Genomic DNA, 22,691 nt, shown 5'->3' with positions numbered 1-22,691 from the left:
GATAATCACCTGATACATAACTCTTACTATTCCATCCCAGCACCATCCATTTGAAACAGGAAGGCAGAATTGAATAAAGATGAAACACGAAAACAGTTTCTTGTGGAATTCTGATAAATATCTCAGTCCCTCAATTTGCATGAATTCAATTTGCATGCATAACAGTAATTTCTAGATGAGGCTTGCCAGAGTTACCAGCCTCGATTGTAAGGCAAACTCTGACTCAGAAGCAACTTAAAAGCAATGACTTTACACTGTAAACAAAACTTTTCACTCCATAAAAATTCTTTAGATTTAGAATGTATGATCCAGGCACTGATATTAGCTTAAGACACAGACTCAGCTAAAGGAAATGATAACTCAAAAAATAGCATAAAGATAAGTTTGCCCTAAAATTTTATTTGGGACTGTTTATATATTTTCAGATTGTTAAATGATGGACAGGCCTCTAATAATCATTAAGAATAAAAATCAGAGCGTTAGCATGATAGAAGTAATGAAAGGCAGGTAAAAATGGCAATGTAATAATATGTAATAAATGTAATAAACTGAAATTCTAGAAAGACAAGGAAGAAATAAATCATGAATAATATTTAAAGATACTACTAGGCTTCATACTAGGACCGGTGCAAAAACCAAGACTGCTTAAAATTACAGTGTTGGAACAGAACTTCTAGAAACGTAAAGAAAGATTTCATTCTAGTCGCCATCCTATGACTTATGCAAATACTGAGATCTCTAGTTACTGAGGCCTGATTTTATCACTCACGACTGAGCGGAAAGTTTCCAGAGAACACAAAAGGACCTAGAGAAGAGAAAAAGAGCATGGAAGGATCCTATAGATATTCTCATGACAGTATTCTTCAAGGGTGGAGAAACCCTGTATCTCTTAGGCTAAGGGAATTCCCTTAGATTAGAAAATCTCCCCAATACTTACTATGCTTATCAAAAAAAAGCACAAATTAATTTTTTGTTATTGTTGTTGTTGTTGTTATTGTTGTTTTTTCTTTCTTTTTTTTGTGTGCTTTGTATTGCTGTGGTGCTTTTTAGGTCTTTCATTTGTTTTTTGTTTTTTTGTTTTTTTTGGGAGGGTTGTTTTTTCTTGTCTTATTTTTATGTTTACCTTCCTTTTTCCATTCTTTTCTTAAACTGATATTTATAATCTCTAGAAGGACTCCTTCCATTTTTTGCTTGCTTGAATTTTTGTCCCCTCCCCCTTTCTCTTTTTTCTTTTTTTATCCTTACCTTCAAACAGAACCACATAACTTGAACCATCTTGTTCTGCCTCTCAAATTGAGGGGGAAATAATGGAGGGCACCAAGACCAAACAGTCATATGAACATTGAGTAGAAATAAAAAATGATCAGACTTGAACACCAACTACAAAGTCAACTACAACAGAAAGGATACCCAAACTACAACAGGCTAGACACAGAAGGGACCACTTATACTAGCAGCCCAGGGGGCAAAGGAGGGGTGATATGAGATGCATACTGGGAACAGGGTGGAGGGAGGACAGCATTGGGGGTGGGAATGCCCCTGATTCAATGTCACTATGTACCTGAAATACTACTGTGAAAGATTCGTAATCTACTTTGATAAAAAAATTATTAATATATTAAAGAAAAAGAAAAAGAAATTGCCCCTGGAAACCTGGGGGGACCATTTGGGATGCCTGGAATTAAACTAGGTCCCTCCCAGGTTGGCTGCATGAGAAGCAAATGCCTTACTGCTGTGCTATCTCTCCACTCCCCCCAAATTAGATCTCTTTAGATATCATTTTCTGCTATGATGAGGACCTTCATGCTCATACATAGGATCCAAAATATGTCTCTTAATTACAGTTCTTCCGATTCCTTTTTTATGTTTCTTCTTTCTTCATTGATACTCTGACTTATCTTCAGTGTTGAAAGTGGGATATTAAAAAATCCTACTGCTCTTGTGTTCACATCTATGATTCACTCGATGCCTTCATAGCAGATACTTTATAAACTTCATAGATCCTTCATTTGTGTATTTTGTTAAGATGGTTAAAGTTCTAATGATCCCTTAACCAGTTTGTAATGTTTTACTTCATAGTACTTATTTCTTGAATATGATTTGGTCTGATATAAGCATAATTTTCCCTGTGTTTTGTAAGTTGTTTATTCTATATTATAGCTTTTTATCCTTTCAATCTGAGCCTGTTTTATCTAGACAGTTCAGATGTGTCTCAGAAATCGCAGAAGGTTGAGTTTTGTTTCCTAATCTCTTCAACCATTCTGGGTCTTTGATAAAAAGAGTTCAGTCCATTAACAATATTATTGATTTGTGAAGAGGTTTGTTGCTGCAATTTTTTTTTTTTTAGTTTTTGGGTCACACCCGGCTGCGCTCAGGGGTTACTCCTGGTTCTATGCTCAGAAATCGCTCCTGGCAGGCTTGGGGGACCCTATGGGATGTTGGGATTCGAACCACTGACCTTCTGCATGAGAGGCAAACGCCTTACCTCCATGCTATCTCTCCGGCCCCGTGTTGCTGCAATTTTTCAATGAAAATTTAAGTCATTTATTAATTATCTTCGCAGAACTGGTTTTGATGCGGTATTTTGATGCAATATTAAGTTAGTATTTTTTTTTTTTTGTCTGTCAAGTATTTTTTCCTCACCTAAAATTTGAGTGATAGCCTTATAGGCTAAAGGATTCTGGGTTGAGGATTTTTTAATTTCAATATGTTGGTTAAATATATTATTCTGTTCTTTTTTGCTTGTTGAGTCTCATTGGAGAAATCAGATGTGAATTTTAGGTTGTTTCCATTCTATTTGAGGCTTTGCTTCTTTCTTGCCACTGTGCCATTGGTGTTTGACATTTTGATTGCAAGGTGTTTTGTTTTTGTTCTGTTTTATGTTAATTTTGCTTAGAAGTCTCCTCATATTGTGGAAGTTGTTAGTTATTGTCATTACCACCAGGCATTCTCTCCACTTCCCTTTGCTCTCTTTTTCTGGAATTCCTATAACTTGCTGGCTTTTTCTCTTGCTTTTATCCATTAAGTACCCTAAGTTTTCTCATTCTATTTCCTCTTACCTCCTTTATATTATTTTTGTTTGTTTTCTTTTATAATTTATATATTTAAGCACATGGTTACAAACATGTCCAGAGTTGGGTTTCAGTCATAAAATGAACATGCCCCTTCACTAGTGCAACTTTCCCACCACTATTGTACCCCCATTTTCTACCTCTCCCCACCTCCTCCCTGTCTTCAAGATAGGCATTATATTTCTCTATCATTGTCATAGTAGTTGTTAGTGTAGTTATATCTCTATCTCCATTTACCATTCTCTGTGATAAGCTCGTTATCATAAGCTGGTCTTTCCAACCCTCATCTCTATCGTCTCTGGGTGTTATTATTATACTGTCTTTTCTTTTTCTTAAATCTCACATAACAGTGAGACTATTCTTTCCTTAAAGGCCACATTTGATTTTCAGTCTCTCCCTTTCAGTTGTTGAGTTCTGTGGTCTATATTCTTTAGCTCTTTCAGTTCTGTTTTAATGAATTCTTTAATTCAATTTAAAAAAAATATTGTCTTTCTTCCATCATTTCCTCAGTTCAGTGAACTTTGAAAAGACGGTTGCTCTTACATTATTCTCTAGCAGCATCGAAAATTTGGACGTATGTGCCCAAGAATCTACCTGAATTTCTGTCACTATCTATTGGAATAGCTGCATTTCTTCATTAAAATTTATTTGTATTTCTGGTACTCCTCGTGCTGTGTGTGTGTGTGTGTGTGTGTGTGTGTGTGTGTGTGTGTGTGTGTGTAGCTCTGAATTTCAGGTGATTTGAGTAGTGATCCTATGCTCCTAGTCACTGAATCAAATTAGTGCTCACTATACTAATTTCTAGCAGCTGTGGGTACCTTGTGAGAATTTTTTGGGGTGCATCATTGGGAGTAAAGGTAGGACCCAAGTACTAACTAGACAGGGATCAATACAGTTGGAATCAGCATACAGTAAAAATTTGCAGGCTCCTCTTTGTTTTGTTTTTATTTCCGGATCGTGGTCATTTGTTGATTGTTGTCTTTATTGCTGTGGTGCTTTTCGGGGGTTTTTATTTGAAAAAAAATTTTGGTCATTGTAGGTTTTTTTTTGTATTGTTGTTTTTCTTCCTTTTCCCCTTTCTTTTCTTAAATTGATATTTATAGCCTCTAGAAAGACTCCTCTCATTTTTTTGCTTGTTTGATTTTTGCCCCCCCCCCCTTTTTTCCCTTCAAACAGAACCACATAACTTGAATCATCTTGTTCTGCCTCATAAATTGAGAGGAAAATAATGGATATTACCAAGACCAAACAGTCATATGAACATTGAGAAATTAAAAAAATGATCAGACTTAAACACCAAATCCAAAACCAATGACAACAGAACCGATACCCAATCTACAACAAGCTAGCTGCTAAAAAAACAGAGGGGACCAGAGGGGAAAGGAGTGGGGTATGGGATGCATGCTGGGAACAGGGGTGGAGGGAGGACAACATTGGTGGTGGGAAGGCCCCTGATTCAATGTCACTATGGACCTAAAATATTACTGGGAAATATTTGTAATCCACTTTGGTCAAAATAAAAGTTATTTAAAAAAATTTTGCGGGCTCCTGAGTTGGGGGATGGCTATGATGAATGAGGTGGGGGAGGGCAGGAAGCAGAGGTGAGGAAGTGAGGGTAGGAGGCTGGTTTATATCCCAGACAGGAAGCAGAGTTAGTTGTGTGCAGGTGGTGATTTGAGAAGAGGGTATGAGGGGCTGCAGGGGTGGGAGAATGCAGCAAAAGGAAACATAGTTTGGGGTGGGAGCCAGGCCTCAAGCTTTAGGCATAGATTTTAAGAGAAGTGGTTACTCTCTCATCAAGTGCTCCTATATAGACAAAAGAGGAAACTCTTGAGCTGGGAAGTACTGAAAACTATGCGATTCTTTTCATTCACTTCTCCAACTAGGAACTGATCATCAGTTATAATGGAAGGAGAATTTATCCCTTTAAATTTTCAGTAGCCAAAGAAATAAAGAAATTTATGACCCCTCATACAAGGTCATTGGATATAATGATAACATGTATGAAATGAACAAAATAGGTCAAATCTAGCTTTCAGATCACTGAAGGCGTGTGAAACTAGCTGAGAGAACTCAAATGAATTTACTTAATATATATCACTGAGTCCTATTGCATCATTGGTAAATTAGGACTATTTAAGCATGTAGCTCATAAAAGTTGTATTTATTAATATAATATAAAGAAAAATATTGATCCTTAAAATAATTCAGTGATTTAAAATAATTAATAGCTGTGGTTGGTACATAAAACACACATATCTGTTATTAATACATAGGTTACCATACATTTCTTTTTTTTTTTTTTTTTTTTTTTTTGGTTTTTGGGCCACACCCGGTAACGCTCAGAGGTTACTCCTGGCTATGTGCTCAGAAGTTGCTCCTGGCTTGGGGGACCATATGGGACACCGGGGGATCGAACCGCGATCCGTCCAAGGCTAGCACAGGCAAGGCAGGCACCTTACCTTTAGTGCCACCGCCCGGCCCCACATTTCTTAATAATAAAGAAAAATATCAAACTTTCAAATAAGTCAATAATTGTAAAGAATTCATATTTGTGGTATAAAACAACACATATATTATATATTAAAGATCTAACAAAGTAATATGAATATGATGGCCACCCCATAGTAAATCAAGACAAGATGTAAACAGAATATTCACTAAAACTTTTTTTGGGGGGGGGTCCTCACCCGGCAGCACTTAGGGGTTACTCCTGGCTCTATGCTCAGAAATCGCCCCTGGCAGGCACAGGGGACCATATGGGATACTGGGATTCGAACCGCCGTCCTTCTGCATGAAAGGCAAACACCTTACCTCCATGCTATCTGTCCAGCCCCCACTAAAACTTTTAATGCCATTACAAATCAGAGAAAAATTAACAATAGTAAAAAGCACTTAGATTTTACTTTCCAATTATCCATTTATTTTTTTTTTGGAGGAGAAGAAAGATTCACTAAAAGAAGGACTGCCAAGATCAAATAGTACAATTGTGCCCAAAACATATGGGATTTGGGGTCAGAGAGATAGTACAGCATAGATCTTTTGTCTAGTGTGGCCAACCGGAGAGGGACCCGATTCGATTCCCGGCATCCCCTATAGTCCCCCAGCCTGCCAGGGCAATTTCTGAGTCCAGAGCCTGGAGTAACTCTTGAGAATCACTGGGTATGACCCCAAAGACAATAAATAAATAAATAAATAAATAAATAAATAAAGCTTTTTTAAAATAAAAGAACATATGGGACGGCAGAGATTTGAACCCATGCTAATCTACCTCAGTAGTACAAGGCAGGGACATGGTATGATAATACACTGTACTATTTCTCCCACCTAATTTTTCTATGTCAGAGCTACTAAAAATTTTAAAGTCTTGGGAAAATACATATCTATAGCATTTAAAATTTAACTATTCAGGACCTGGAGAGATAGCACAGCGGCGTTTGCCTTGCAAGCAGCCTATCCAGGACCGAAGGTGCGTGGTTCGAATCCCGGTGTCCCATATGGTCCCCCCGTGCCTGCCAGGAGCTATTTCTGAGCAGACAGCCAGGAGTGACCCCTGAGGACCACTGGGTGTGACCCAAAAACAAACAAACAAACAAACAAACAAAAAAAAACAAAACAAAAAATTTAACTATTCTGCAGTTCATTGGTTTAAATACTTTTATTATACAAGTATCACTACTTCCATCTCCAGTAAAATGGAAATGAAAATAATTAAAAAGCTCTCTCTGATCCCCCATAAATTCCCACCAATCAAAATTCCCTTTGTCTTTGATTTTATTCCATTTTAGTTTTAAATAAAAACATATTTTTAAAATTTGGAGCCACACCCAGATGTGTTTAGGGCTTATTCCTGATAGTGCTCTAGGGATCACCCCCAGTGGTGCTCAGGGGACCATATAGAGAGTCAGAGTGCAAACCCAGGTCAACTGCAAGCAAGGCCAGGTAAGACCATAATAATATTATTTGCTATATCATCTCTCCAACCTTGTCTTTTATTTTTAGTTTAGTTTTGTTTTGGGGTCACACCTGGAAGTGCTCAGGGGTTACTCCTGGCTTTATGCTCAGAAATCGCTCTTGGCAGGCTCCGGGGACCATATGGGTTTCTGGGATTCGAACCACCACCATACTTCTGCATGCAAGGCAAACGCCCTACCTTCATGCTATCTCTCCGGCCCCCTTGTCTTTGATTTTAACTATTGTAATTACCTCAAAATAATCTTGTTTATTTCCTTTAATATAATGTTCACAAGATTCCTGAGCGCCACCAGGTGTTGCACCAAAACAACCAACCAACCAACTGACCAACAAACAAAAATTTGAGTAATACTCCATAGTAGGCATTTACAAATTATATTTTTTCTTCCTAAGATGCATGAATGTTCTACTTAAAAATGAGGATAGTTAGAACTAGCAGGAATAAGAGGAAGTAGATGTTTTCCTAATAGGAATGCAGATCAGAAAATATCTCTGAGGGGAGAGAGTTTGCAGGGTCAAGTAAGGCAGACACTGTGGATTGCTAGCTACACTTTCTTTGCCCTTACTAGCTGTGTTCAGATTTTAGGAAAAAATACTGGATGATAGTTTTTTCAAGTCCAGGTCCCTGACTTGATCTACTGAATGAGTTGCAAGGATTGGGAATTCTGGAATCTGAAAATATTTTCTCCCCTGCTACAGAAAGACAGAGAAGCCCTCTTGTTTACCAATTTTTTCTTTTCTGTTATGGTCGTCCTGCTACACGAAGGAAAAAGTCATAGAATCAGAGGCATGTCTGTGTCTTCTCAAAACCTTGGCATCAAGGCTTTGCACAACCAACCCTGAAGCACAGCAGGTAAAAACTAATCTTGCTTAAGAGTATGCAATGATGTAGAAAAATATCTTACTTATAACCCAGAGAAAACGTAATTCTTGAAACATTATGAATTTTAATACATAATGCGGCTTTTAAAATACTATACAATGCATGAATATGACTATGAAATTATAGAGAAAGAAGTATAATTCTAATGCCTATCATTTATTAAATACTTGAAGACTTTATTAAAGTCAACGTAAGTTAATTAGAAATCAGTTACTACCTTTCTTTGTGACAACATCCAAAGGAGTTATTTCTGATTTCTGCTGAGAGGCTGTGTCTATGATGTCACCACTATGAAGGCTGGCTGGAATCTCAACAGGAGGACAAATAGGCCCAGGATCAGGACTACTGCTTACAGCACCATTTGCAAAGAGAATCTGAAAGAAAAACTAAAGTTTAACTTTCCAAGAAGGAAGAGGACAGCTAACGATACACAAGATTTGAAATGAAGGATTTGAACAGATTTAAATTAAAATTAATGGAGCCAGAGATAGGCCACTGTCCTTGCATGCATCTGATTTGAGTTTCATTCCCAGAATTGAGCCACACCAGGAAATCACTCCTTAGCACAGAGTCAGTAGTAACCCCTGAGTACCACCAGGTGTGGCACCAAAATTAATTAATTAACCAATTAAGTAAAAAAATCCAAAGATTCAACATCACAAAACATAGAAAGGTAAATTTGGAGCACAGAGACAATAGCTTTCTAATTAATATAATGATAGTATGTGATGGTTTCTGGTTGCCTTCTATTTCTTTTTTCTCCTGCTTTTTGTTGCCATGAATCTGCTGTTCTTTCCATCTCTCTCAACCCCAACACCTTTTTGGTTCTTATTTTTTTGGTTCATTGATTATTTGTGACAACAAAACCTAACCTATTTCTTCTGGTACCCAGCCAGAACCTGTCTTGCCCTTTGATCATCTCCCCTCTATTTCCATCCCTTTCTCTTGTATTTTATTTAGAAATAATTATTTTTATGTGCTAACTCTGTATAAATATGGGGACTTCTTAGAACCCAGGGGTGATAGCAATGAGCAGAATAAGTTGGGGTTCAATCACAAAGAATGTTAATGTCTCATTAACAATATTTGCCCTGGCAATGCCTGAGTTTGTGCCTCAGAAAGAGGTTACCAGTGGACTCTGAGCTCTGTTTCATCCTTCCCTTGTCCTCGTCTTTGATAAAAATTCCTATCTTTGATATGATATAATGAGGGGTAGGAGTCAAAGGAATTCAGGTACACTGCTGATGTTAAGGAAGGATAGAACTAAATATCAAAACCATGTCAATAACAACACTAAAATCATGGGACCCAAACCTTAATAACCAAACTTTAAAATGTGCCTGTTAAGATGGCGGACTGGGAAGGGGAGGTATGGGATGGACTCTGGGAGCATTAGTAGAGGAAGGTTGACATTGATGATGGGATTGGTGCTAGAAAACTGTTAAGTCTAAACTCAACTATGAGTTACTTTGTAAATCATGGTACTTTTAATTAAAATTGTTTTTCTGTCTTTTATTCTGTTATTTAGAGTGTTGTTTTTCCCCATTTATTACTTTTCTGTTAAGCAACTGGAAAATTATCCATGCTACTTCAATTTTTCTAATGACTACATTAAAAATGTGTCACTTAGAAATGTTTAGTTTTGGGGCTGGAGAGATAGCACAGCAGTAGGGCATTTGCCTTGCATGCAGTTGACCAGGGAGGGACCAGGTTGGATTCCCCACAGCCCATATGGTCTCCTAGCTTGCCAGGGGTGATTTCTGAGCACAGAATCAGGAGTAACTCTTGAGTACCATGGGTGTGTCCCCCAAACCAGTCAATCAATAAAGATTTTTTAAAAAAGAAATGTTTAGTTTCCATCAAAAATCTCTTTACTACGGGTAAGTACTTCAAGTACCAATGCTCAGTATCAATACCTTACAAGCATAAGACAAAGACCATTGTCAGTATTGCTACTGAGAAATCCAATGCTAACTAGTAGTTATTTTTTGATGAGTTCTGTTAGAGACGTTTAGAAATTACTTACCTATCAAGTCCTAAAATTGTACTACAAAATACCAAATGATTGTTTTTTCTTTGTTTTTTTTTTTTTTTTGGGGGGGGGTTCACAAATGGTAATACATGGGGCTTATTCCTGACTCTGTGATCAGTAATCATTCCACGAGGGTCAGAGGACATACCACAGATCAACCTTGGGTGAGCTGCATCCAAGACAATTCCTGATGCGCTATACTACCTTTCTGGTTCTTCCAAATTATAGCGATTCTTTAGCACTTGGTTCTATTTAATCTTAATATTTTTGTATGTTTGTTTTGGTCACATCCAGCAGCACTCAGGGTTTACTCCTGGCTCTGTGCTTAGAAGTCGCTCCTGACATGCTGGGATTCGAACCACCATCCATCCTGAATTGGCTGCATGCAAGGCAAATGTCTAACACATGTCTTAATCTTAGTATTTTTTTTTTAATTCTGGGAAGATACCCTTTTATTTTTCTTTATTCTCAATACTTTGTTCTCTTAGAAAGTCTATCTAATTGATATCCTTTCAATGCTTCAATCTTTTTCTCTTCCATAATTATTTTCCCCCAATCTTTCACAATATTACTTCTTTTGGTGATGCCAAGGATTGAACTCAAGACCTCATACATGTGATGTACATAGTCTGTTACACTCATATATGTATGTACTCTATTACATCCATGGCCTATACACCTGTAACTTTTAATATATAAGAACTCTTGAATTTTTTTCCAAGGCAATGTCTAAAAACAATTTATATGATTTTATGGACTGTCAGAGTTTAATATCTCAGTACCTGACTTCAGATTTTATTACTTTTAGTCATTTTCAAAATGAAAAAACTTTGCTTCTTGTTAGGTATTATTTTTTAAAATTGAATGTTGTACCCTTCTTTAATAAGATTGCTTTTCTACCCTATAAGTGATTATTGGCTTTGGTTATATTTCTAAGTTTGCTTCTTAGTGGGGTTCTTCTGTCTGTGAGGAGCTCCTGGCTTGTCATAAAGCAGAGTACAAAGCAGGACACATGGCTTCTGGTTATTAGGGTTTCTGGTTCTTATCTTCTAGACGATAATTTAACCTAGCCATTAACCTGATGTTCTGAACCCGGGACTCCATATGTGAAACATCTGTATTTGAACTTTTGTTCTAATTTTTAATTTTGCAGCATGTTTTTTTATTTTCCTCTTGCAGAAAAATAACAACTTGTTTATTAACAAACACATGGAAACCAGAAATAGAGCTTAGTGCCTTATGAATGCTAGGTATGCTACCTACCACTTGAACTATCTCCTGAGGTTTTCTATTTTAGTCAGACTAGTATATCTTCACAATATGATACCCTCTGACTGCATTTTCTAGAATCTTCCAGGTCTTCTGATTATTATTGTTTTAAGATGGGAAGAGAGAAGGGGAATGAGGAAACACTGCTCTCTGCAATCCTGTATCACAGAATGACAAATTTATTTTGCATCTTATGTTAGAATGGCAGTGTCATTGTATTTTCAAATGAGCTGTTTCTCTTTCCTTACCCAAAGCTTGTTTCATTTTGTGGCAAAAACGCATTTATCTAACATGTTTTTACCTGGGTGGATCCATCCAACATGTATTTGACAACGGTTCCTTGACTGGTGATAACCCTTGATGCCTCTTGCTCCATTAATGGCCTCTCCTTGTAGAACTCAGAATGTCTCACTTTTTGGGGATAGCTCTGTCTGACCATGATGTTACAACTGGGATCGTCATCCATGATAAAATGATCTTTTGGAAAAAACAAAACAAAAAAACAAACAATGGAAGCTTTACTGTGAATGGAGCAATGCTGTGTGGATATCATCTTCTTCCATAAGTATTTTCATTCTTTTGTCTGCCTTTACATAATAGGACATTTTCCCTGTTATGGCGACTGTAAATACTGGCTCACTGCTGTCTTTGTGAGATGGAGTGAGACGGAGAAAATAAGATCATAAACCAGGACTTACGAGGCACCTTCCATCTCCACATGTAAGTCATTTTCTCCAGGCAAGTCTGGGACATTACAGGGCAAAAATAAGAAAGGAATTTGGCTACTGTCTTTGATGTTTCCTCTTCTTCTGGTGGCATACACAATTCTCTTTGAAAGCTTTTTGCACCAGGATATGCAAGGCTCTTCTGCTGGCCCCAGGTTGCTTGGAGCTGCAGGGGAGGTCACTGACCCAAAGCTTGCTCTTCCTAAATATTCATCATCTTGCCAAGCTATCATAATTTCCTCATCTCTAACAAATCCAGATTGTGTGCATCTTTTGCTCTTTGCTCTCAAGGACAAAAGCACCTTGTCAACCCTTCAAAACAGACACCAACTACTGAGAGTTTCTAGCACACAGAAGCAGCTCAGTATCTGCTGACATTTTCTCTCCACTATCATCTCCAGATATTCCTCTTAGCTTCTCACCCTGTCCCTTAAAATGCACATTTTCATATGCCTATCAGCCATCATAATGTCTTTTATGGAGAAGTCTCTCTTTATCTCCTCTCCCCATTTTTGTCATTTTAACAATTTTTAGGCCGTATGTCAATTTTTTTATTTTGCATGAAAGTATCCAACACCGCACCTATCACCTGTGTTGACTTCCCTCCACCATTATTCCAATGTCCCCTCCTCTCATTCTTCCCCCTCCATTCTACCTGCAGTGATTTTCTTCCTGCCAAAGACCAGTTCTCAGTTGCTATTGTTTTGGGGGCATTTGTTGTTTCCTTACTATGTTTCTTTATATCCCACACAAAACAAATCATTCTGTATTTGGCCCTCTCTTCTTACTTCCCTAAGTATAATTATCAGGCTAATTGTTTTGATAAATAAAGTCAGCGAGAAGAAAAGAGACAAAAATAGAATGCCTTCTCTATTATATGTAATATACATGTATATATCATATATGTATATTGATATACATATATAAACATACATATGTAAATATATACATGCTTAGTAAAGGAGTAACAAATGAGCTTAACAAAAGGGAGTAATAAATGGAAAGCAAAAATACTATTAGTAACAGTGGCAAATAACAGTACCTAAATGTGGTGAAAAAATATTCTTAGTCTGTGATTCATTATCCACAACAAGTACTTTTAACTATTAGGAATAATAACTAATAGAAATAATTTTGATTGCTATTCATTTTCCATATTTTTTTCTCCCTTGCTTCCTTATCCCTTCTACAATCTTCACTTTACCTGAGTACTCTTGCCCAAGAAAGGTCACGAGAAGTCCATTAGGGCAAGAAACATTGAGATTTTGGAAGGTGGAAGCAAAGGGAATCTCTTCAATAACGAATTCTGGTTCCATTTCTTCCTGTAGATAGTTTAAAATGTAAATGAATTGTCATTTTCTTAATTTTTTTTGATTTATGAATAAGTTATGTCTATGTTCTTGATATTTTATCACAATGGACGAAACATGAATAATTAGCTGACAATAAATTAAAAACAAAAAACTTGAAAAAAGAATTTATGAAATTCTGTAAAATGAACTAAAATGCTCAAGATATAAACCTGTCCCTAAAAATTGTATCATTGAACACAAAATCATCAATAATATCCCATTACCATCATCATTTAAAAATTGATTTACTAGGGATGCTTTCAATAGCATGAAACAATTTCTATAAAGCCCACCCCATAGTTCTCAGGTGATTACTCTTGTCTCTGTACTCAGGAATCACTCCTAGAAGGACATGGGGGACCATATGTATATAGTTCTGGGGACTGAATCCAGGTTGTGGGTTCAAAGGCAAGTGCCCTTCCTGGTGCGTTATTTCTCTGGTCTCCAATAAAATTAATTTGTATTTAATAGTATTTAAATTTTAATTTTTGAAATTCATGTTCTCCAATCGCTTGTATTTATTGGAAGGACACACACTTATAACTTTGCACTCGGGTCACTTCTGGTGAACTCAGAGGACAGTATGGAATGCTGGGATCAAACCTGGGTTGGTTGTTTGCAAGGCAAGAGCCCTACCTGCTGTACAAATTGCTCAGACTATATATATATATATATATATATATATATATATATATATATATATATATATAAGATATATATATATCTTACTTTTGTTTTGTTTTGGGGCCATATCTGGCAGTGCTCAGGGGTTACTCCTGGCAGGCTCAGGGGATCATATGAACTGTTGGAGATGAGACCAGCGTCAGCCACATGCAAGACAATGACCTCCTACTATGCTATCATTCCAGCTCTATCCTATTGCTTTTGAATGCCAAATTTATCTCCTTGTAAATCAAGACAAAGTAAATTTTCTTATAGCAAAATGAAGTATTGGCCCATCCTAAATTGAATAATATACACTCACATACTTTATATGCAAAAAAAAAAAAAAAAAGACAACAAAACCAGCATCTAACTCAGATGCAAACTCAGTTAGTTTTAAAAATCGAATCATATTTATTGACATAATGACCTGGCACAGGCCTCAGAAGAATGAGCATTCTCCATTCACCCCTGAACCAGGGATGCCATCTACGAAACAACCATGGTTGTCTATAACATCACCTGGAAGCAATCCTCTACCAGGGAAGACCCTACCATTGCCCTGGCATCAACTTACTCCAAAGAGGGTTCCCTTAACACCCAGAAGACTTAACATCAACAACAACGTGCTTTCAGGGCAGGGCTCTCAGCATTGCCCTCTAATTGAAGGTGAAACTAGAGGACGTTGCACATATCCTGACTTCAATGTAGAATATGCACAGAATCCAGGATCTTTTTTTTTTGTTTGTTTTTGTTTTTGTTTTTGTTTTTGTTTTTGTTTTTGGGTCACACCCGGCGGTGCTCAGGGGTTACTCCTGGCTGTCTGCTCAGAAATAGCTCCTAGCAGGCACGGGGGACCATGTGGGACACGGGGATTCGAACCAACCACCTTTGGTCCTGGATCGGCTGTTTGCAAGGCAAACGCCGCTGTGCTATCTCTCCGGGTCCAGAATCCAGGATCTTTAACTACAGAAACTTGACACCAACCACAGCATTGTGTGAAAAAAATTTTTTTCTGGGACCACTGAGAATGATCAGAGGTTGGACAACCTAGTATGCCTGGAGCTCAGAGTATGCCAGAAAAGCCTCAGGGTAAGGTCTCCTTGTATTTAGGCAAAGGCTTTTCCTTTCCATTTTCCCCATATTTTCCTGGGCCTATGCAAACAACAATTGCCACTCTAACACCGTTTTCACTGTATTTCTTTAACTCTTATCCTTAAAAAAAAAAAAGAAAGAAGATATTACTATACTTTTTGCTAGAGCTTTAATGAATTCATCAGTGATTCAATCATTTTCAAAAATCTACTTGCTACTGAACTTTTTCTATTTTCCTTTCTCTTCCATCTCTTTAGTTTTATCTTTCTATTTCTTTAATAACTGTGCCTTTGTTCTTCCCAAAACAAATGTATTATGATCATTTGTGTCATTTATGTGATGTATTTTCTTTAAATAAATTAAAAACTTCTACTCATATGCAATCTGATAAAAGGCAACTATAAAAAATAACCAGCTATAATCATAAAAACAACATCCAATGTAATAATTTAAAGACAAGAATAAAGGGCATGAAGGTATAATTAAAATTGCAACCATTTCATAATAATTCTGTACTCAAAGACAAGCACACTGCAAAAAACAAACTAGAAAAAATAAGTGCCTCAACAAGGTACAGCCTCCAAAAATAAAGTATTCATTACTTAAAAAAAAATTATGGAGCTGCAGACATGTCACCATGTCAGCTCACCAGCCAGTTCAATAGACTCATTTTATTCTAGAAAGAGATGGAAACCAAGCCATGAAAAAATCATGGGTATGCCGCTCTGGCAGCTGAAATCTGGGGCACTCTTTGGAGAAGGGGTGGGCTAAGAACCCACCCTGCCAAATCTTGGTAGCTGCATCCACAAACCAACAATTACCACCCTGCAAATAGCCTATCTTCATCTCTTTACTACTGATTTCTGCAGAGATGCCTAACATACCAAAACACCAGGTATGCTGGCATTAGGGTTGAGAACTCTTGGATCTTTTATGAATGCAAGCAACCTTCCCTTGACTGCCTGCCTCTTGCTGTTCTTTAGTATCTTGCATTTATTTCCATTTTAAAAATTATACCTTATATTTCTTTTCATTTTCGTGGATTTTTCTATGTGTTGTCTCCATTTATATTGATTTGCTTTTCAGTTTCCTCAATTCTGCTGCTGTGATTTGTTACTAAATTCCTCAGACCCTCAATCATAATAAATGAATTTAATGTTTTGCATCAAATTTTCTTCTAGCTAAGTGAATCTTTTATCTAATGTTTTCTTAATTTCTATACCTTGAAAGAGACTATCGTTCTAAGGTCATTCTCAGACAATTGTTGAGAATTTCAGAGCATATATATAAGATCTAAGATAGTTTGTATAAACTATGTCAACTGGCATGGAAAACCAGTTCCTGTTGCAAATTTCTTGCCCACAGAAAATTGAAATCTAAAGGTATGTTAATGAATCGCATAATAACATGTATGCATGATAATTCTGCTAATGACATAATCAGGACTTTTTAAAAAGTGAAATTTGAGGGAGAAATAGAATATAGCCATGGGTGTTAAGGTCCTTGGCTCATTTACTTTTTTCTCTTCTTCCTTCATTGCCTCCTCTTCCCTAAGAGATTCCTTGGGTTTTTCTTTGCTTTTTCTCACTTTTGCTTTGGTTTGGGGAACTGCCAGGGTGGGAATGATTGTTGGAGAAAGTGCTGATGGAATATCCAGCATTGCTTCCAAATTAGGATCTTTGACCTCTAGTAAAAAAAAAAAAAAGGAGAAAAAGTCAATTAAACATTTATGTATGAAAATATGCTACAATAAAGTCTGCATCTCAAATTCTCATTTATATTAGTAATAATTTTTGCCTTGTTTACTACCATGTATCAGTTGGATGAATTTCTCTGTTGCTTCATTTCTTTATTTTTGTTTTGGGTCCACACCCAGCAATTCTCAAGGATTATTCCTAGTTCTTCACTTAAGAATTACTCCTGGGGCCGGCGAGGTGGCGCTAGAGGTAAGGTTTCTGCCTTGCAAGTGCTAGCCAAGGAAGGACCACAGTTCGATTCCCCAGCGTCCCATATGGTCCCCCCAAGCCAGGGGCAATTTCTGAGCACTTAGCCAGGAGTAACCTCTGAGCATCAAATGGGTGTGGCCCGAAAAATCAAAAAAAAAATTACTCCTGGAAGTGGTAAGGGGAGCATCTGGGATAGTGAGGATTGAACCTAGGCTGGTCACATGTAAGGCAAGCCTACCTGCTATATTATCTCTCCAGTCTCTTATCTCTCCAGTCTCCTTGTTGCTTTGATTGTACAGTTCCAACTTACCTCAGTGATACTTTCTGAAGTATATAGCTTTCCCTAGAAATTTCTCTCTAAATACCTGCCTATTAGTTTGCATATTGAATAGACATACCATGATTTTATTCATGACTGACTCTGAATTGGCAAGTTGCTTGGCCCATACGAAGCTCTAATAGTAATAGCCATCCAGTTACTAGAAGTTACTCTTCTCTTTCATTCCCATCCATTCTCTTATTTAGTAAATATTTATGGAGCACCCACTTTTAGGTGCCATGAATTGAGTAGCTATTGTGGATGCAACTATAAGAAACTTAAATAGTGAATAGTTATTCATCATCATTACAATGTTTTGTTGAGAGTGTATTATTTTTGGAAAATACAGAATTATATAGAAAACCAGAACAAGCGGGCATCTTCTAGAAAAACGGAACAGGGGTAGCTAACAGAATATTTGGGGATGGAGCAATGGCACAGCAGTAGGGCATTTATTTGCCTTGCATGCAGCTGACCCAGGACAAACCAAGGTTTGATCTCCTGTCGTCCCAGATTGTCCCCCAAGTCAGGAGCGATTTCTGAGCTCACACCCAGGAGTAACCCCTGATCATCAGCAGTGTGCTTCCCCACCCCAAAAAGAGGGTAAAGTAGTATTATTTATCCACAATATAAACATTTTTAAAAGCAGTATTATACTAAGGTTAGGAATATTTGTTTTAGAAGGTGTAATTGCATATAATTTAAGAATTAAATAAAAATTAAAAAATTATTTAGGAAATATCACAGTTGATAGAATAGGATATAAGTATTTTATTTTATAATATTTTTATCAATATTCAGATGAGATATATTTTGTTTAAGTCACACCCAATGGTGCATAGAATTTATTCCTGTTTCTATGCTTAGGGCTCACTCCTGAAGGGTTTAGGAGACCACACTGGGTGCTGTTAAATCACACCAAGACTTGCCACACATAAAGTAAGTATCCTACATCTTGTACTATTACTTCAGCCTCAAGTAATAATATGTTTTAATAACTGTGTGTTAGACAAATTTTAAGACATATTTTAGGTGACTTCTCCAAATGTTGATTTAAAATACAAGATTAAAGGACAAAACTCCAAAGAATACCAATGCATTTTAAGTGTAATGGTCTCTATAATTCACTAGAATGTACAGTATTTGGTCCACGGTAAGAATATTAAAAAAAAAACATAGAAATTCAGCCTTTGAAGGAACTATAGTAGAATAAATACTCGGATCAGCATTATCTACACTAACACATGGTTTTAAAGTCACATTATATATATATATAAATATATATAAAAACATATGTATGTTTTTATATATATTTAGTACCTTTATATTTTGTGGGGAAAGACTTTAATATGTTATAATTTGATCCCTGTAAACTGCATGAGAATTCAAAATTTTTAAGTTATTTTTGAAAATTGGTATATGATTACATTTGTCAAGAAAGTGTTGTTGAAGAATTTTAAGAGTAGGGTTTGGTTGTTGTCTTTATTGCTATCGTGCTTTTCGGGTTCTATGTTTTTCTTCTTTTTTCTCTTTCTTCTCTTAAATTGATTTTTATAACCTCTAGATGTACTCCTTCCGGTTTTTTGCTTGATTTTTGCCCTTTTTTCTTTTCTTCAAACAGAACCACATAACTTGAATCATCTTGTTTTGCCTCATAAATTGAAGGGGAAAAATGGAGGGTACCAAGACCACACAGTTGTATGAACATTGAGTAGAACTAAAAAAAAAAATGATCAGACTTAAAACACCAAATCCAAAGTTAAGGACAACGGAATCGATACCCAATCTACAACAAGCTAGACACAGAAGGGACCATTTATTCTAGCAGCCCAGGGGAGCAAAGGAGAATTGATATAGGATGTAAGCTGGGAACAGGGGTGGAGAGAGGACCACCCTGGTGGTGGGAAGGCCCCTGATTCAATGTCACTATGGACCTAAAATATGACTGTGAAAGATTTGTAATCCACTGTGGTCAAAGTAAAAATTAATTTAAAAAACAGTGTAGTGTATGTAAATCTTTCAAAATGGTTTCTTGAAGTTCAACTTCCCGAAGCACTTCTGAACAACTCCATAATTATAGGAGTCAATAAAGTTTTGTTGAAACCAAGAGGGTTTTTTGGGAAAGGCTTTTCTTATTGCTTTCTTTGGCAACAAATAATGGGCTTATTCACAATGGATGATTAACAGAGACAATTAGAATATATCTCTGTTTGTATATATGTATATATTAACATGCATATAGATAGGAAATACTGTTTTTACCACTTAGCTTAACCAATTTCATCTTTTTATTTATTTATTTATTTATTTATTTATTTATTTATTTATTTATTTATTTAGCTTTTTGGGCCACACTGGGTGACGCTCAGGAGTTCCTCCTGACTATGCGCTCAAAAATCACTCCTGGCTTGGGCGGACCATATGGGATGCTGGGGGATCGAACCTCAGTCCATCCTAGGTTAGTGAGTGCAAAGCAAATACCTTACTGCTTGCACCACTACTCCAGTCCCAATAATATCTTTATTTAAGCACCATGATTACAGAATCGTAGCAAATCCTGTTTCATTTATCAAGGCTAGGAAAAAAGCTCAGTGGGTTGAATGAATGAATGCTTTGCATGTGGGAGGCCTCTTTCTGATGCCTGGCATCACATGGTCCCCTTAGCATGTCCAGGAATAGTTCCCAAGCACAGAAATCTGTAGGCAGGCAGGGTGTGGCCTCAAACAAACAACCAAACAACCAATCAAAAATCCTGTCTACTCCTGCTATTTTTCATGTATGAAATACTTATACATACATATTCATATGAAATACTTATACATACAATGCACACATACATATTCATACATGTTGGCAAAGAGACATTAGTAAGAATACATTGTCAACACATGAACTGACAGATTTGGTAGACAGACCTATCTATCGTAGCATACTTATTCTCTCTATTGTATTTATTCACCTGGAGCCAGTCCACTTGACCCATAATAACTTATTGAGAGACAAATTCCATTTTCCAAGGTGGCAGAGAAAGATCCAAACTTGCTGACAATTTTATTCTTTGCATGAAATTCATCTAAAAGACAAAATGTAAGATCAAGGATAGTTCAACTTTATTTTAAAAAAATGTTAGTAAAATTCAGCTCAAAGTTGGGGAATTCAGTCCCTGCCATTTACTCTGTCAATAAGTCAGAGAGAGAGAGAAAAACGCAGAATGCTCTCACTCATCTATGGGTTTTAAGAAAAATGAAAGACATTCTTGCAATAATCGTTTTCAGACACAAAAGAGAAAAGAGCTGGAAGTTCCAGCTCACCTCAGGAAGCTCACCACAAAGAGTGATGAGTTTAGTTAGAGAAATAACTACATTTTGAACTGTCCTAATAATGAGAATGTATGAGGGAAATGGAGAGCCTGTTTAGAGTACAGACGGGGGTCGGGTGGGGAGGAGGGAGACTTGGGACATTGGTGATGGGAATGTTGCACTGGTGATGGGGGGTGTTCTTTACATGACTGAAACCCAAACACAATCATGTATGTAATCAAGGTGTTTAAATAAAAAAAAAAAAAGAAGTGAAGTGAAGTTAATGGCAGGAACTTAATTCCCAAGAAACCCTCAAGGCCAGAAAAAGGGCAAGCTTCCTTGTCTCTTATATAACATGGAATATATCTATGCATGACTTTTGCTTTTATTTTATTAGTTAATATTCTTTTATGTCCACTGGGTTCCCTACAGTGCATTTTACCTTTGGTTTGCCTCCCTTTACCTATTACTTCATGTTGTAAATAATGTATAAAGGTTCTTGTTTTGCTGCACTTTTTGTTTCACTGAAACTATTTTTAAATATGTTTTGAAATGCGAAGATTTCTGTAGTTTTTTGGGGGGAGGGGTTGTGTGGTTTTTTGTTTGTTTGTTTTGTGTCTTTGTTTTGTTTTGTTTTGTTTGTGGGCACGCCCAGCAGCGCTCAGGGGTTACTCCTGGCTCAGAAATCACTCCTGGCAAGTTTGGAGAACCATATGGGATGTCAAGGATTAAACCTGGGTCAGCCCCATGTAAGGCAAATGCCATACCTGCTGTGTTATCTCTCAGGCATCAAGATGTGAAGGCATTTAAATGTGTAAAAATTAAGACCAAATGGATTATTTTAATTTTAAAACTTTTTTTAGACTACCATATGAATGATTGATCTGCATTGACTAGGTGATCAACAGATCTGTTTTCTCTCCTCATTTGAACCTAAAACTCTTAAAATGGAATACTATGCAGCCGCCAGGAGAGATGAAGTCATGAAATTTTCCTATACATGGATGGATATGGAAACTATTATGCTGAGTGAAATGAATCAGAGAGAGAGATAGACACAGAATAGTCTCATTCATCTATAGGTTATTTTTGAAAACACTTGTAAACCTACACCAAGTGTTTAAAAAGAAGGTAGTCATGGGTTAGGTAAGAAACTTAGGTATTTCAGGAAACAAAAAAGAACACGTTAAAGAGAAAAATAAATAACTGAAGAAATTTTTTCTGGACTGAAGAAGAACTATTTCCAGACTATAAGGACTTATTTAATTTTTTTTGTGGGGTCACACCCAGCAGTACCCAGGGGTTATTCCTGGCTCTGGGCTCAGAAATTGCCCTGAGAAGGCACAGGGGACCATATGGATGCCAGGAATCAAACCCAAGTCAGTCCTGGGTCGGCAGCATGCAAGGTAAATGCCCTACCACTGTGCTATCTCTCTAGCTCCGAGGACTCATTTAATTTTAATCTAGAACTAAAAGATAGGTGTAATGCTAACTATGAATTGTAAAGAGAAATGGGGGAGAGAGGAAGGAAGAGAGAGAGCAAGAAAGAAGAGAGAGAAGATAGAGAAGCATCCAGAGGCAGGCAGGGGTGAGGGTGGGAGAAAAACTGGGAACATTGGTGATGGAAAATGTGAACCAATGAAAGGAGATGTATATTGTATGACTGAAATTCAAGCATGAACAATTTTTAACCAAGGTGCTTCTATAAATAGTGAATCAAAAGAAACAAGATGATTTATACAGCCTATATTTAGCAAGATATCTGTGATACATAGATATATGCACCACTAGGATTACATGCAACCATGTATCCCATTAGAAAAGATGACTTAAAACTAAATCAACAATAAATATATGCATAGCAGAAAGCCAGTGCAAAAGAGAGAAAGCCATTGCTTCCTTGTTTCTTTCATCATCTTTCTTCCTTTCTCTGCATTTTGCTCTGTTCATGTCTCTGATCATTTGCTCTGCATCTGCCTAGTTCAACTCACAAACATTCTTAGGCCACATATGATCTCTAGTACATATTCTTCACTTTTTTTTCCTTCTAACTTTATTTTAT

At 36.8% G+C, this 22,691-nt stretch overlaps 1 protein-coding gene across 1 annotated transcript in view; it reads right to left on the bottom strand.

Moving 5' to 3' along the window:
- Positions 1-22,691, bottom strand: part of SPAG17 (sperm associated antigen 17) — a 236,393-nt gene that overhangs the window by 45,328 nt on the left and 168,374 nt on the right. Inside the window, exons 24-29 of the mRNA XM_049766018.1 lie at positions 20,290-20,403; positions 16,582-16,751; positions 13,160-13,277; positions 11,532-11,707; positions 8,144-8,303; positions 5,559-5,562 (exon numbers count right to left, since the gene is read on the bottom strand). Coding sequence (XP_049621975.1) covers positions 5,559-5,562; positions 8,144-8,303; positions 11,532-11,707; positions 13,160-13,277; positions 16,582-16,751; positions 20,290-20,403 — 742 coding nt within the window. The remainder of the gene's footprint in view (positions 1-5,558; positions 5,563-8,143; positions 8,304-11,531; positions 11,708-13,159; positions 13,278-16,581; positions 16,752-20,289; positions 20,404-22,691) is intronic.

The sequence above is a fragment of the Suncus etruscus genome, chromosome 19 (assembly GCF_024139225.1).
Source record: "Suncus etruscus isolate mSunEtr1 chromosome 19, mSunEtr1.pri.cur, whole genome shotgun sequence".
NCBI classification, from domain to species: Eukaryota; Metazoa; Chordata; class Mammalia; order Eulipotyphla; family Soricidae; genus Suncus; species Suncus etruscus.
The sequence above is the reverse complement of the archived record's forward strand: the minus strand, read 5'-3'. Positions and strand labels throughout refer to the sequence as shown.